The 14,060-nt window shown below is 37.2% G+C and overlaps 1 protein-coding gene across 1 annotated transcript; it reads left to right on the forward strand.

Annotated features, from left to right (window-relative positions):
• The first annotated feature begins 525 nt into the window (after nt 1-525).
• On the forward strand, nt 526-1,476 carry LOC102016161 (olfactory receptor 2T33-like). Its single transcript, XM_013512885.1, has one exon. The coding sequence runs from the start codon at nt 526-528 to the stop codon at nt 1,474-1,476; it is 951 nt and encodes a 316-aa protein (XP_013368339.1).
• The last annotated feature ends 12,584 nt before the right edge of the window (nt 1,477-14,060 follow it).

Genomic DNA, 14,060 nt, shown 5'->3' on the forward strand with positions numbered 1-14,060 from the left:
TTCGATTTTTGGAAACTACAGTGATAAAATTTAACTAATGTTTACTTTTATGAAAACTTATTTTTGAAAGTTTTTAGGTTTCATAAAGTGAAAAATAAACCATCTCATACAAACAAGTCTAAAGCACAGAATTCTAAATCAGCATTTCTTCACCTGATTGTTTTCGGTTTCAGCATACATAACAAAAGCACAGTACCGTTAACACAAATAATTTTAAAAGAACAAAATTAGCTCTATCATTAAGCAATAGTAAAAATTTAAAATTATTTTTATGCATAGTTTTCTACCAATGTGTTCTTTTGTGGCATATATGCATACCTGTAGTTAAACCGCAGGAATTTGAGTGGGAGAGAAGCATAATACTAATAAGCCAAGAGAATCTGGCTTGGTTGGGAGGTGGGTTTTGAATCACACCTTCAAATCTATGCCCCATAAATATAAACAGATTATGAAACAAGAGGTTTAGATGATCTGAGACACCTTTTTCTCTATTTTTCCATTTGCAGAATCAAAGCAGCAGAAAGCATGGAGAAGAGCAACAGCACGTCAGACTTCTTTCTCCTGGGACTCTTTAGGCACACGAGACTCCACCTCTTTCTCTTCGCACTGGTGGCCATTGCTTCCCTCCTGGGCAACGCCCTCCTGGTCCTCCTGATCCAGCAGGACCGCCGGCTGCACACGCCCATGCTCTTCCTGCTGAGCCAGCTCTCCCTCATGGACCTCATGCTCACCTCCACCATTGTGCCCAAGATGGCTGATGGCTTTCTTGCTGGGAAGATTTCCATCTCCGCAGCTGGCTGTGGACTACAGATCTTTGTCTCGCTCACCCTGGGTGGTGGGGAGAGCTTCCTCCTGGCGGCCATGTCCTACGACCGCTTTGTGGCTGTGTGCCACCCGCTGCGCTACGCCACCCTCATGAGCTGGCGGCTGTGTCTGAGAATGGCTTTGGGGTCCTGGTTCCTGGGGGCAGCTGATGGGCTCATGCAGGCTGCGGCTACCCTCAGCTTCCCATTCTGCAGCAGACATGAAATCGATCATTTCTTCTGTGAGGCCCCGGTGCTAGTGCGTTTGGCCTGCTCTGACACTTCAGTCTTTGAGAACGTGATGTACATCTGCTGCATCCTGATGCTCCTCATCCCCTTGTCCCTCATCCTGACTTCCTACAGCCTCATCCTCGCTGCTGTCCTGCACATGCGCTCCACAGAGGCCCGCAAGAAGGCCTTTGCCACCTGCTCCTCCCATGTGGCAGTCGTGGGCCTCTTTTATGGGGCTGCCATCTTTATCTACATGAGACCCACATCCTACAGGTCAGCCAGCCACGATAAGGTCGTGTCAGCCTTCTATACCATCTTCACCCCTATGCTGAACCCCATGATCTACTCTCTGAGGAGCAGTGAGGTCAAGGGAGCTTTAAAAAGGTGGCTGAGCAAACAAGTCAATCTAAAACACCAGAAAATTTCACTTCACTCTTCATGATGAGTCTAAATTCCTGAATTTGTTAACTTGTTAAAGATATTGTAATTTCCCTAGATTAGTGTTGTATAAAAAGAAAGTAAAGTTTATGTGTCAATATCCTAAGAATATTTAATAGTGAAATGGGCCAATTTCATTTTGATACAACACTTTTGGAGAATGTATTATTTATCATGATTCCTGTTAGGCAGTTTTTATGTGCCATTAAAACATGAGATGTACTTGTGACTGACATCATCACCTGCTTTCTAAGTGAAAACGTAAGGGCATGAAAAAAGGTAAATATTGTTCCCAATGTCACACAGAGAAAAAATGCTAATATGTGGGCTCAAAGCTTTTTCTAACCTAGTATTTATTATTTATGTCATGTACTTTAGTTTTAATGTTGCTTCCTGTATGTACAATGCATGAATTTCTAAGACTTGCATACCAACTGCAAAAAAGATAAACAAGATCATTCTTTTCTTTGCAATTTAGAACACTGACAGTGGAAGTCAGTAAGATAGAGAAAAAAAACCCTATTGTTATCACTACACATCAAACACTCTATGCTCTTGCCCTGATGAAATGTCTATGTTCTCTCAGGAGTCTCTGAGGAGATTGTGAAAGTGGTGGTGCCCAGTCCTGGGGTATTGTTGGATTGTTTTGAGAGCACAGACCTACACCCAGGAAACAGAACAAGAGGTGTGCTCCTGCGCTCAAGTGTGGAAAGGGTCCTACTGATAGTCACCAGAGGTCCTACTGATATGTACCAAGTGTTTGGCCGGGAGGCAGGTGTGCCCTAAGCACTGAGGCAGCAGGGTCAGTGATCATCCTTTGTCCCGTCAAGACTCTTCCACCTCGTGCTATAGTCAGGAAAGTCTCTGCTCTGCGCTCAGCCTGTTAAGAGATGTTAACAGTTCTGACCCAGGAGATGTGCTCAGGAGCCTCCACCTCACTGTGAATCTTGGGGAAAAGTGGGAAATCTTGGGGCCAGCACATTGCCCTTCATTCAGGAAATTACCATGTGTTCCGGTACCACCTGAGAGATATGTGACTGCCCAGCCAATGAGGAGCACCACCCGCTGTGACACAGGGGGTCCAGAGCAGGTGCAGCATAATCTCCTGGCCTTCCCACTTCAGGAAGAAAACTAATCTGTTCATGCAGGGAATTTAGAGAAGGCCTATCTGTGTCACCAGGACAGAAGTCGAGGCTTGTGTCCTGGACAGGTTTCCAGAATCCCTGGGAACCACCTCTGGGCTTTCATCAGGTGTATCCAGGCTGGGATTTCTGCTAACATGGAAGCTGCCCCAGGACTCATGGTGAACTTTGGCATTGGCCACACGCTTGTGCCCAAGTGACTGCAGAGCCAAGCTAAGGCCGGCAGCAGCGTGCTTACAGTCTCTGGGATTCCTTCTGAGGAAAAGCCGGCACGCAAACAGCTTGTAAAGAATGAAGGCCTACTTCAAAGACTCAAAACTGGGATCTCATCTCATTAAAAAGTTTTGGCACATCAAAAGAAATCACCAACAGAATAAAAAGAAAACCCATGAATTTGGAAAAAATTTTAGCCAACTGTCCCTCAGACAAAGGACTTCTCTCTAGCACAGATAAAGATTTTTAAAAATTGGGCCACTAGCATTCAAAGACGCAATTCAAAAATGGGCATCTGAGATGAATACATACTTCTCACATGAAGAAATACTAATGGAAAATAAATATATGAAAAAAAGTTCAACATCATTGGTCATTTGAGAAATGCAAATTAAAACAACACTGAGATTCCATCTTACTCCAGAAAGAATGGCTATGATCAGGAAATCAACCACTAACAAACACTGCAGTGGCTGTAGGAGAAAAGAAACCCTTCTCCACTGCTGGTGGGAGTGTAGATTGATGAAACCACTGTAAATATCTGGTGGGAGATTCCTCCCAAAACTGGGATTAGAGGTCCCATTCAACCCAGTTATTCCCCTTCTGGGTATTTTCCCAGAAGAGTTAAAAATATCACATCACAGTGATTTATGTGCACCCGTGTTTATAACAGCACAATATCTCATAGTTAAATCTTGGCAACAACTCAAATACCAACTGAGGAATGGATAAAAAAGATGTGGTACTTTTATAGAATGGAATATTACTCAGCTGTAAAGAAAGATAAACTCTAGGCTTTTATAGGCTTTTTATATTTAAATAAATACACCAAGAGACCACATTCATAAGGGAAATAAATCAGACCCATATGTGTAAACATCATAGTATCTCTCTAGTGTAAGAACATGACAGAGTCAACAAAACACAAAAACAGATATTATGAAAGGGAAAGAAATTGCTCAAAGGAAGGAACAACTAGGATGAGGGAAAGGAGAAAAAGAAAGAAGGGAAAACTATATATATATATATATATATATATATATATACATATACATATATATACACACACACACACACACACAGAGAAGGATAGCTGGGATAATTGTACTGCTGATGTCTAATTGTTTATTGAAAGGAACAATTAATGCTTAATTATTTTGACCAATTTTGTATGCTTATGTCTGGTAATCTGAACAACAAATTTGAAGACAAAAATATGCAATGTAACAACCACTGGTGAATTCCTACCATCTTGTGTAGTGAAGCTTTGCATCATTTCTACTTTTTTATTATTTTTATTCTCTTTAGTGGTTTGATCAATCTTGCATTTTCACATCTGATAACCTGAGCAACTTCGTTGAACATAACAGTATGTAATATAACAGCCCCTGTTAACTCATATCATTCTGTTTTGAAACCCTGTATTATTTTTGTTTTTGCTTTGTTTTGGTTTTGTCTGTGTTATTGTTATTTTGTCGTTTTTATTCTCTTTAAAATAAAAAAGTAATGAATGCCTAATCATTTATTATGCTTGTACACAATCATCAAGAATATTCACAAGTTTGAGAATAGAGAATTACAAAAATAAGGCACTAAGACTGACCATAAAGAGATAGGTGTGTTATCTCTCAGACAAGTAATTTAAATAGCTAAGGGAGTTGAATTAAGAAAAGTAAACAAGAACAGAAATTCTTCAAATATAGGAAATGAAAGCTTCAGTGAAGAGCTTCAAATGCACAATTAATCAAAAAGAAGAAAGAATGCAGGAGCTGGAAGGCAGGAAAATTGAAAATAAACAGAGTGGACAAGAAAAGATTCTACAGAAATGTGTGGCTTTCAAAAGTAAAGTGTCAGCTGTGTGTGTTAAACAGAAACGCCTCCACTTCTAGGTAAATAATTGTCAGAGACTTTGTGGTGAGGTTTCAGAGGCTCCAAACCATTCTGAGCACACCAGCTTTCCTCTTATATAAGAAACCCAAAGTTTAAATAAAGAGTGAAGTAAAAGAGAGTTCATAGGAAACAGAGGAATACCATAGATCTTTCAGAATTGGGGAGGAAACCAAGTGATGGTGGGAAGGGAGAAGGGGTGCAGGGAGAGGAGGCGACAGGGAAGTGAAAGCATCAAGAAGTATCCTGTACATGCAGCAACACAAGGGACTCATTCTGCAAGCACATACTCATAATACACACACAGTCATATACTCATGTACTCATATGCTGGAATCTCCCACCAGATATTCACAGTGATTTCATCAATCTACACTCCCACCCAGCAGTGGAGAACGGTTCCTTTTTCCCCACAGCCACTGCAGCATATACTCATAAAAATACACACAGTCAAATATACTAGTTTTCTTGCAGAGGTAAAAAACAACACCAGCCATCACAAGGCCACTGATGTTGTGTAACAAAGGCTAAGCTTATGGACAAGACCAGTTCCTCTTGCCGTCCTTTGTAACACAGAACCTCGGAAGACTTTCCACAGTGGTCTGTCCATTCCTTTCTTGTGCATTGCTCTTGCTGAGCCAGTGAGATGGCAGCCCTGGCATCTCTGCCCTGGGCTGAAAGTGCTTTGTCTCCTTCTCAGTGATGAACCCCCATGGTTGCTACAGCGTCACGTTACAACTTTCTACCAACCAGTTAACAGAACTCACAAGGTAGGGCCACATGCTCTGTTGTTTCCCTTTGAGGAACACTATGAAAATAGGAGAGTGATTTTTGTCCAAATTTGCCACTCAGTGTTTTTAGGTGTAATTTTTATATCGTACCAAATACCCATTACATGAGATATTTTAAATTTAAATTTATATATATTGTACACTTTTATTACGTGGCATTGTTATAGCAAGTGACAGTTGGTCCCTGAATGGTAGCTCACTTAACAGCAGTGCAAACGGGATCACCATGGAGAATTCCTGTGCTTCTCAGAGTGTTCTTTCCCGCTAAGGACAGTGGCGGTGTGAGGAGAACAGCAAGCCAGGTGTTTGTGGGTATTTCTTAATGATGAAGTGCATGTTATTTTCTACAGACTAGCATTTGTATCAAACTTATCTTGGGCAATCTGGGTATTATTTTTGCTTCAAATTTCTACACTAATTGAAGGATACCTATCTTGCAATGAAGCCATTTTATATGACTAGCATGCACTAGAATATTTTAATCCCAATTTTATTATATTGTATTTTAGTTTAGTTTTTTGTACTGAGAATCAAACTCACAACCTTGTGCTTGTCAGGCAGACACTAGGACACTGAGGTATATCCCCAGCAAATTCTAATTTTAAAAAATAAAGAGAAACAAAAAAAATTTACAGGCCCTACAAGGAAATCAAATGAGGAAAATACAGGTCACTGGGATTCAAGGCAAATTAGAAAGAGCAAAATGATACATAAATTATTCAAAAATTAATAACAGAAAATATTTGAAACTTGGAGAAAGATAAATACAGCAGTACAAGAAAGTCAGGACCACCAGTCCTTCAACTCAATAAGGTCAGTGGCAATCATATTAGAAGTACAGTCTCAGGGGGCAAAGACTGGCATCTGAAAACAACAAGAGAGAAGAAAACATGTTAGTTTTCATAACGAAGAAAGACAATTAGCACAAATACTTTATGTCTTAGCTTCATTACCCACATTGGCAATAATTATGTCCAGGAAATGTTTGGTGGCCTCTCACCTGCCCAAGTGTTGTGAGGGGCTGCAATCAAGAGGAGGATGCAGGTGTCTCTGTGATATGAGGATGTCACACTTCCAGGAAGATACATAGAAGGGAAGTGTCTGGATTTGGGGGAATGTCCATACTGATTCCCACGGCAGCTGTACTATTTTACATTCTCACCTGCAGTGTAGAAGTATTCCCTTCTGCCCTGCAGTCTTGAGTTCATTCATTACTGTTCGATCGCTTGATGATGGACATTGTTTTTGGAGGAAGACGAAATCTCAGAGTTGTTTTACATTGCATTTCTCAAATGACCAGAAGTGTTGAAAATTACTTCATGTGTTTATTAGGCATTTGTATCTCATAATCTGAGACACCCATTTCAGATGCCCATTTTTTGATTTGGTCTGAATTTTGAGGGAGTTAGTTCTTCTGAAGTTCTTTATATGCTCTAAATATCAGTCTTTTGTCTGAGGAGTAGCTTGTAAAAACATTTCTCATTCTGCAGGTTGTTTCTTCACTCTGTTAGGGGTTTAATTTTCTGTACATAAGATTTTTTTAATTTGATATGGGCATAGAGTTAATTTCTTTAGGATTTGAAATTCTTCACTTCAAGCCCTCCTGCCCTTTATATTTCATGTATGAAATTCTGCAGTGACTCTAACTGTAGTTTATCTTTATATGTGATTCATTTAATTTCTCCAAGAACTGTTAAAATTTTGTGCCTATTGTGAGCTTCTGGTTCTTTGAGTACAATGTGGTGTCTCACTTATTTTTTATGTTTAACTTTCCCTATATTTAGGAAGTTTTCTGCCACTATTTATTTGATTTTTTTTTTTTCTTCTGGTACCAGGAATTGAACTCACGACCTTGCGCTTGCCAGGCAGGGGCTTTTGCCACTGAGCTAAATCCCCAGCCCCACCACTATTTATTTGAAAATGTTTTTATGCCATTTATGTTGCATTCTGATTTTTTTTTCCAATTAATCTTAGCTTAGTCTTCTTTGCATCATCTAGCAGCTATTGGTACATTTTTGTTGTTCTCCTGTTGCTTTGAAGGTTTATTAGTTGTTGGTTTTTCAATGCATCATTCTCTTCTAGTACTGAAAATTCTTCTTCACATTGGTCCCTTCTGCTGTCCACATTTTCAGTATAATCTTAGTCTCCCGGACTTCTGAGTATAACACGTTTACACTGCGGAGGCCCCTATGAAGCAGCCCTGCCAGGACTTAAATTAATCCATGGGCTTTTCATGTGCACTTGTGAGTCTGTTCTAAGCCTAAGCTGCTTGTCTAGAGATGGGTGGCAGACTCATAGTAAGTGAACCTCTCTGAGTCACTGGTCCCTACTGAGGCCTGTAATGGTTTGTGAAGCCATGAAGCCTCAAAGGATAAGACAAGGTTATAACTTGATGAAGACTGTAGCCTTAGTCAACTGGGTAAAGGCGGTAGCCTCAGGCATCTCACTTCTGGGTGGAGACCTTCCTGCAGTTAACAGAGCTCTGCTTAATTAACATAATGCCTTAATTGGCAAAGTCCTTGAGTGGTTCCTGCCTTTCCTGTGTACTCCCCTACCTTGTTCTGATAACTAAATAAGTAAGGGCCACCCAAAGAAGATGCTGGTTTTAGCCCCAAGAGAATCTTGTGTTCTGTGAGAGGGTTTTGATGACCCTGGGGCCCTGAAATCATTCCATTTGTCTCTTTTATTTAATCCTCACTGTCCACTCATTGTTCCTCCCATTCCCCTCCCCTCTATTCACAAAGCTTTGTTTCCATTTACACTTTTTTCTCACTTTCTCTCCCTTCCCCCCAACCCAATCCACCTTTTCTTTTGAACAGTTTCTTCCTATCTATCATATATTTTGGTTCTTATTTACAGTTATAGATGTTTATAGTATAAAGACTTTGTTGGTGGTATAAAGATCACTTTAGGTGTTTTTCAGTGATGTATTTTGTGCATGGGTAACTATCATTTACCTCAGCTCCAGTATTTATCTTGGCTAATTTGGGATGGAAAGATACAATATAATTTGGCCAAGAAAAGTTGTTTCTGGGAGGTAACCAAGTATTGTTAATGCTGCAAAGCTAATCTGAGTGATGACTTACAGAGAGATTGCAACAATTATGTTACCCGTTAGTATTAAACAAATCAGCTAATGTATTATTATTCAAGATAAAACAAATATTAACATAAGGTAAGAACTTATGTTAAAAATTAACACAATGCCTTCTACCCTTAACTCTACATAAGAAATCCATAATTACTGGGCGTGGTGGCACACACCTGTAATCCCAGCACTTGGGAGGCTGAGGCAGGAGGATCATTGTGAGTTTGAGACCAGCCTGGGCTACAAAGTGAGCTCAAGGCCAGCCTGAACTGCATAGCAAGACCCTGTCTTAAAAAGACCAAAAAAGAAAAAAAAAGAAATCCATAATTATGTTGTAAAATTTAAGACAACTTAGATATTGAGTGAAATCCAACATGTACTAAATATGATAGCTACCTAGTGGAAAAGAACTCAAAAGTAATTTTATAGAATTATCCAACTATCCATAGATGACCAAATCTCTATGGTGATACTATTGAAGACATACGGCTTGGAAATAGAATGCAAGGAGAAAAATTGAAAGCTTGACATATATGATATTAAAAGGCACTGACAGAGGTTGTACAAAGGATCCTACTGGAGAGTAGAAGAATGTTTACAGGCTTAGGGAAAGATAAGAGAAAAACTTATGAGAAATACAAGATTAAACAAACAGAGGAAGAAAGTACAAGACGTTATATACAGAGGGAATATTAAAGCAAAAATCATTGTAGAGTTAAAAATGAGAAAGGAGAAAAGGAAAAACATGAATAAAAAAATAAATTAAGAAAATAATAGGAAGCAAGGAAGAGGGACATGGAAAAATGCTCCAAACACCAGAAACTCATGAAGATTAAAGCAGGAAAAGAAGGAAAAAAACCAAAGAGAAAGAAATAAAACAAAACAAAAAATGAAACCAAAATAAAAAATAAGATAATGCACACATCCACAGAAACAAAACAACAGCAAGAAAAAAATACACAAGAACAGAAAAGAAAATATAAACACAATATCAAAACAAAAAAAGAAACATGTAATTTCTCTGTGATCTTGGTTGTGTGCTTTTCTTCTGGGAACTACAGTTCTGAGAGAATGTCAGTTTGAAGACCTGTATTTCCTCCCAGTAGTTGCTAAAGAAAGCAGTCAGATACCAGATCCATACTAGATGTACTCATGTGCAGCCATTATATTAGGGTGAGGCCACCAATGCTGCAATTTTCAAATCCAAGACAATTCCAGCTGAGCCTGCCCTCTGGTCATGGCTGTAGGGCTGTGACCTTTCCTTGAAACCCCTCAAAATGTCTCTTTCTACTCTGGCCACAGAGTAAACATGTGTGAACAAATTTATAATATGAATCCATGAATTCATAAAAAAATCATTTCTCCAAAACTGTATTCACACTTAGACAAACTTAGACATTTCATGTACCTACAAAGTCAATTGTCACCAAGGTGAGACCTTATAGTATAAGTTTATGTGTACAAATGTGTTCAAGTATTTAGCTAAATGACTCAGATTTCTGGAAGTGTTACAACCCTGACAATGTGTTTCCTTCAGGAAAACTGATTATTTTCATAACTTCTTCATATTCACAAAAATTTTTACATTTGCTCTGCAAGAAACACAGTAAAAATTTTAAATAGACTTATAACAGAGAGTAAATCTCAAAAAACAAAACAACAACTCAGGAATCATCTCACCACATTTTAAATATACTTCGATCACTTCCTCTCTTCTCATGTTCTGCAAGGTACATCAGAGCTGCACCTTTGTGAAGGCTCTTTGTGTAATCAAAAGTCAGAGGGAAGCCATACAAACCTATAACCAGGTCAGCATTCCCTGGAGCACACTGAACTCACTGGCTCTCCGTAAGAGTATTTCCAGGGCACCTTGGATGGCCCATTGCTAACAACTGTGATATTTACATCTTCCTCATCACCATCACCAGCATCAGCATAGCTACTACAGTGTCATATTCATCTTTTTATAATCTTCCCTATATCTTTCTTGGTATTGTTTCCCAATTTTTGTGTGTAGCATTTCTGTTTAATATTCAAATGTTATTAAGAGTGGTTGCCATGGTCATTAGTATGGTTTAACTAAAAATTGAGGTGATCATGTAGGAAATAAGCAAGCCAAACTGCTAATGTTAACTATATGAAGCATTATATTCAGCCGTAGTACAAAGATGAATAATTGGAACACTATTCCCATGAATATCTGAATTATTTTCAATAAATAATCTGTAAACATAGAAAATATATTATTGGCCCACATACTTATACTCTTACCCATTAATTCTTTACATTAATATATTTATATATGTTATATAGTATATTTCAATTAAAAAGCAATAACTCTTTTTAAAAGCTTTAGTATACATGTTTCATTATGTAAATTTTACAATACGTACATGAAAAATATTTCATAATGAAAAGATTTATATGAGTAAAAATAATAAGCATAAACAAACTTACTTTGAGATTCATGATGTTGTACTCTTTGACAAAAGTTCAAGTGAGATAAGAAATCTATGTTCCTTCCCTACAGTTAGTGAAGAATTGAACTCTCAAATGTTGCCTGTTCCTGAATATTTCAAAGAAACACAGGCAAAACCTACTCTCATCTGACTCAGCCTAGTGGTGGAGCAACATCCTCTGCTTCCTATGAATCCAAGCAGCATATGTATAAATTAGTATGCAAAACAAAGTTGTTAAATTGTAGCTCCATCCTTCTTACAGATTACTGTATTCATTTACTAAAATGACCAGATTAAAGGTGCCATGATCTCAATTTAGACAGCAATCCACATGACCAAAAGAGAAAATTCCAGGGAATCAACCTCTAATTGCATAGTTTGTGTACTTGCATGAAAATATTCCTACCCCTGTATGATACGTATACATAGGTATAATTTTTGTGGTACCAGGAATCAAACTCATGAACTCGTGCTTTCCAGGCTGGCACTGTGCCACTGAGCTATATCCCTGGCCCACCTGGATAATATAAGTTATGTTAACTAGCTCATGTTACATATTACATAATTTTCATTTTTAAATATTCATAATATTTCATTTATTTTGTATTTGTACTTGTTTAGAGTACATGAGGTTTAGGTTCACCTCAGGGAGTGGGTATATGCAATGAACATGCCTTGATTCTTGATTCAGATCTGATAGAACTGCTGTTCCATAAATATTGTTTATTTATAAAACATGATGTTCCTTGTAAATATCGTGATTCCTTAAAGATATTCTAAAACCCCAGATTTTTTCCAATGTCATTTTAGTTTATATTATTTTTGATATATATTTTATAATACATTGTCCTTATCTTTTTAAAAGTACCAATAATTTCAAGAAGAAGATCATTTAAAATAAAACAATATTACTATAAATCTTTGAAATTAATTTATGGGTACGATCAGTCACTGTATATATTATCAGTTTCATTATCAATTCATTTTACATGTCAAGAATCACATTCATATTTTGCAGAATTGCATGATAGTTTTTGTTTCAGTAATAAAGCAAATTCATGTTTTAAAAGTACTTTCAAAGTATTTAAGGGTCACCTTCATTTTACCTATTTTTAGAGAAAAATAGTATGTAATTTATCCTCTTTCCATATATCCGTCTATCATCTGAATTCATGTTAGTTAATTTCTTTAAGTTTTTAGGTGGAACCTCTAAATTTACAAATTGGTTATTCAAACATTTTATCAAATTAAGTTTTTAATTGGTTCTTACAAAAAAGTATTTTAAGCACTTTCTCAAGAGTCTGAACTGCATGTAAAGAATTTTTAAAAATACATTTAGAGTGTGTCCCTTATTTCCTTTCAGTAGATGGCATGGTGGACCATAGTCTCATAGACCTAACAAGGAGATAGCCATAATTTCTTGTAATTCTCTCTGAATATTTTCCATAAAGCTCACCCATTCACCTCTCATCCCTGTACTCCTCAGCAGTGACACCTGTGTGAACACTCGGAGGCCTCACGGATCCAGGCCATCTTGATGTGGAGGTGGTCCACAGTCTGTGCATGTATTGTCTCAGGACAGTCCATGGGGATTTGGACTACAGAGGCAAAGTCCGCAGCACACAGGCTGGTCCTGGGCCAAGGCTGGGATAGAAACCCTGCCAGTTTTTAAAACGTGTTCTTAGGTGTGCTAACAATGCATTGGGGAAAACACATTATTCTACTCAGACTCTCCCACTATCATTATATTTCAAAGTCTTAAGGGATCATGTATGCTACATATTTATTATTCATCCAGTGTATCACCATAATGTATCACCCATGTCTTTAAAAGTTTTGACTGTATTTAGTAGCAAACTTGTATGATAAAATATAATGTGAAAAATTTAACATAACCTCCTTAGAAGAAATTCTTGAAATATCTGGCTTTTGAACATTAATCTTTATTGTGATTTAGGTAGAAATTCTTGTCAAATTGTTTTCATATTAGCAATAGCTATTAAATCACGAAAGAATGTTTCAAGTTCTAATATGGATAATAAAGGCTTTTTACTTTTTGTATAACAGACTAATGGTTTATCACTCTGTTTTATCTTGTCGAAGAAATCATTCCTTTGTCATTGTTTCACCAGTCATTTGTATTGGTTTTAGTTTTTATTTCATTAACATAAGCTCTGATATTTATTATTTGTATTCTCTGACTGGTTTGAAGCTGCAATTTTTGTTGTTTTATTACTTTGAAATGTATCATTAGATTGCTTGCTTGATACTTCTTTAAATTCCTAACATATGTACTTGCACCAATAAATACCTTAGGACTACCTTCAAAGTTTTCCGTACTTTCTAGAGTGTGTGTTTCCAGTTTACTTGATCCTATAAACGTTTTTTAATTCTTCTCTTTGATGTCTTCAAAGACACACTGTTTATTCAAAAGTGTATCATTTAATTCCTAAGTATTTCTCTATTTCCTGTAAGTTTTATTATTACCAATATCTATTACACTTCCATTGTGGTCTGATATACAATGAGTGATATTATCTTTCTGTACTTCCTGAAGTAAGCCTAAAACACAATTTTAAAGTATTTAGAGAAAGTTTCAGGAGCTGCTGTTGTTGGAAAGAAAATTATGAAAATGCCTGCTAAGTACAAATGAGTTAAACTGTGGTTTAATCACATTGTTTCTTGCTGACTGTTTTTAGGTCTGGATGATTCATCTATTTATGAGAACAGAGCATTGAATTTAACCACAAGTACTATATTGGAGGTTATCTTTTCTTTAGGTTCATTGATGATAGTTATAAAAAATTGAAATCATCAACATTCAGTGCATGTGTATTTATAATGACAGATTCTTATTGCGTTGTTCCCTCATAATACTCAGTTATTTTATTTCTTTTATTATTAAATTTCACTTAAAGTCTGTTTTATCTGATATGAGTGTGAGTGCTTGGATTTGATTTCAGAATTCAATTGTATGGAACATTATTTTCCACTTTCATTTTCAGTAT

This window comes from Chinchilla lanigera, unplaced genomic scaffold (assembly GCF_000276665.1).
Source record: "Chinchilla lanigera isolate Chin_1 unplaced genomic scaffold, ChiLan1.0 scaffold00017, whole genome shotgun sequence".
Lineage (NCBI taxonomy): Eukaryota > Metazoa > Chordata > Mammalia > Rodentia > Chinchillidae > Chinchilla > Chinchilla lanigera.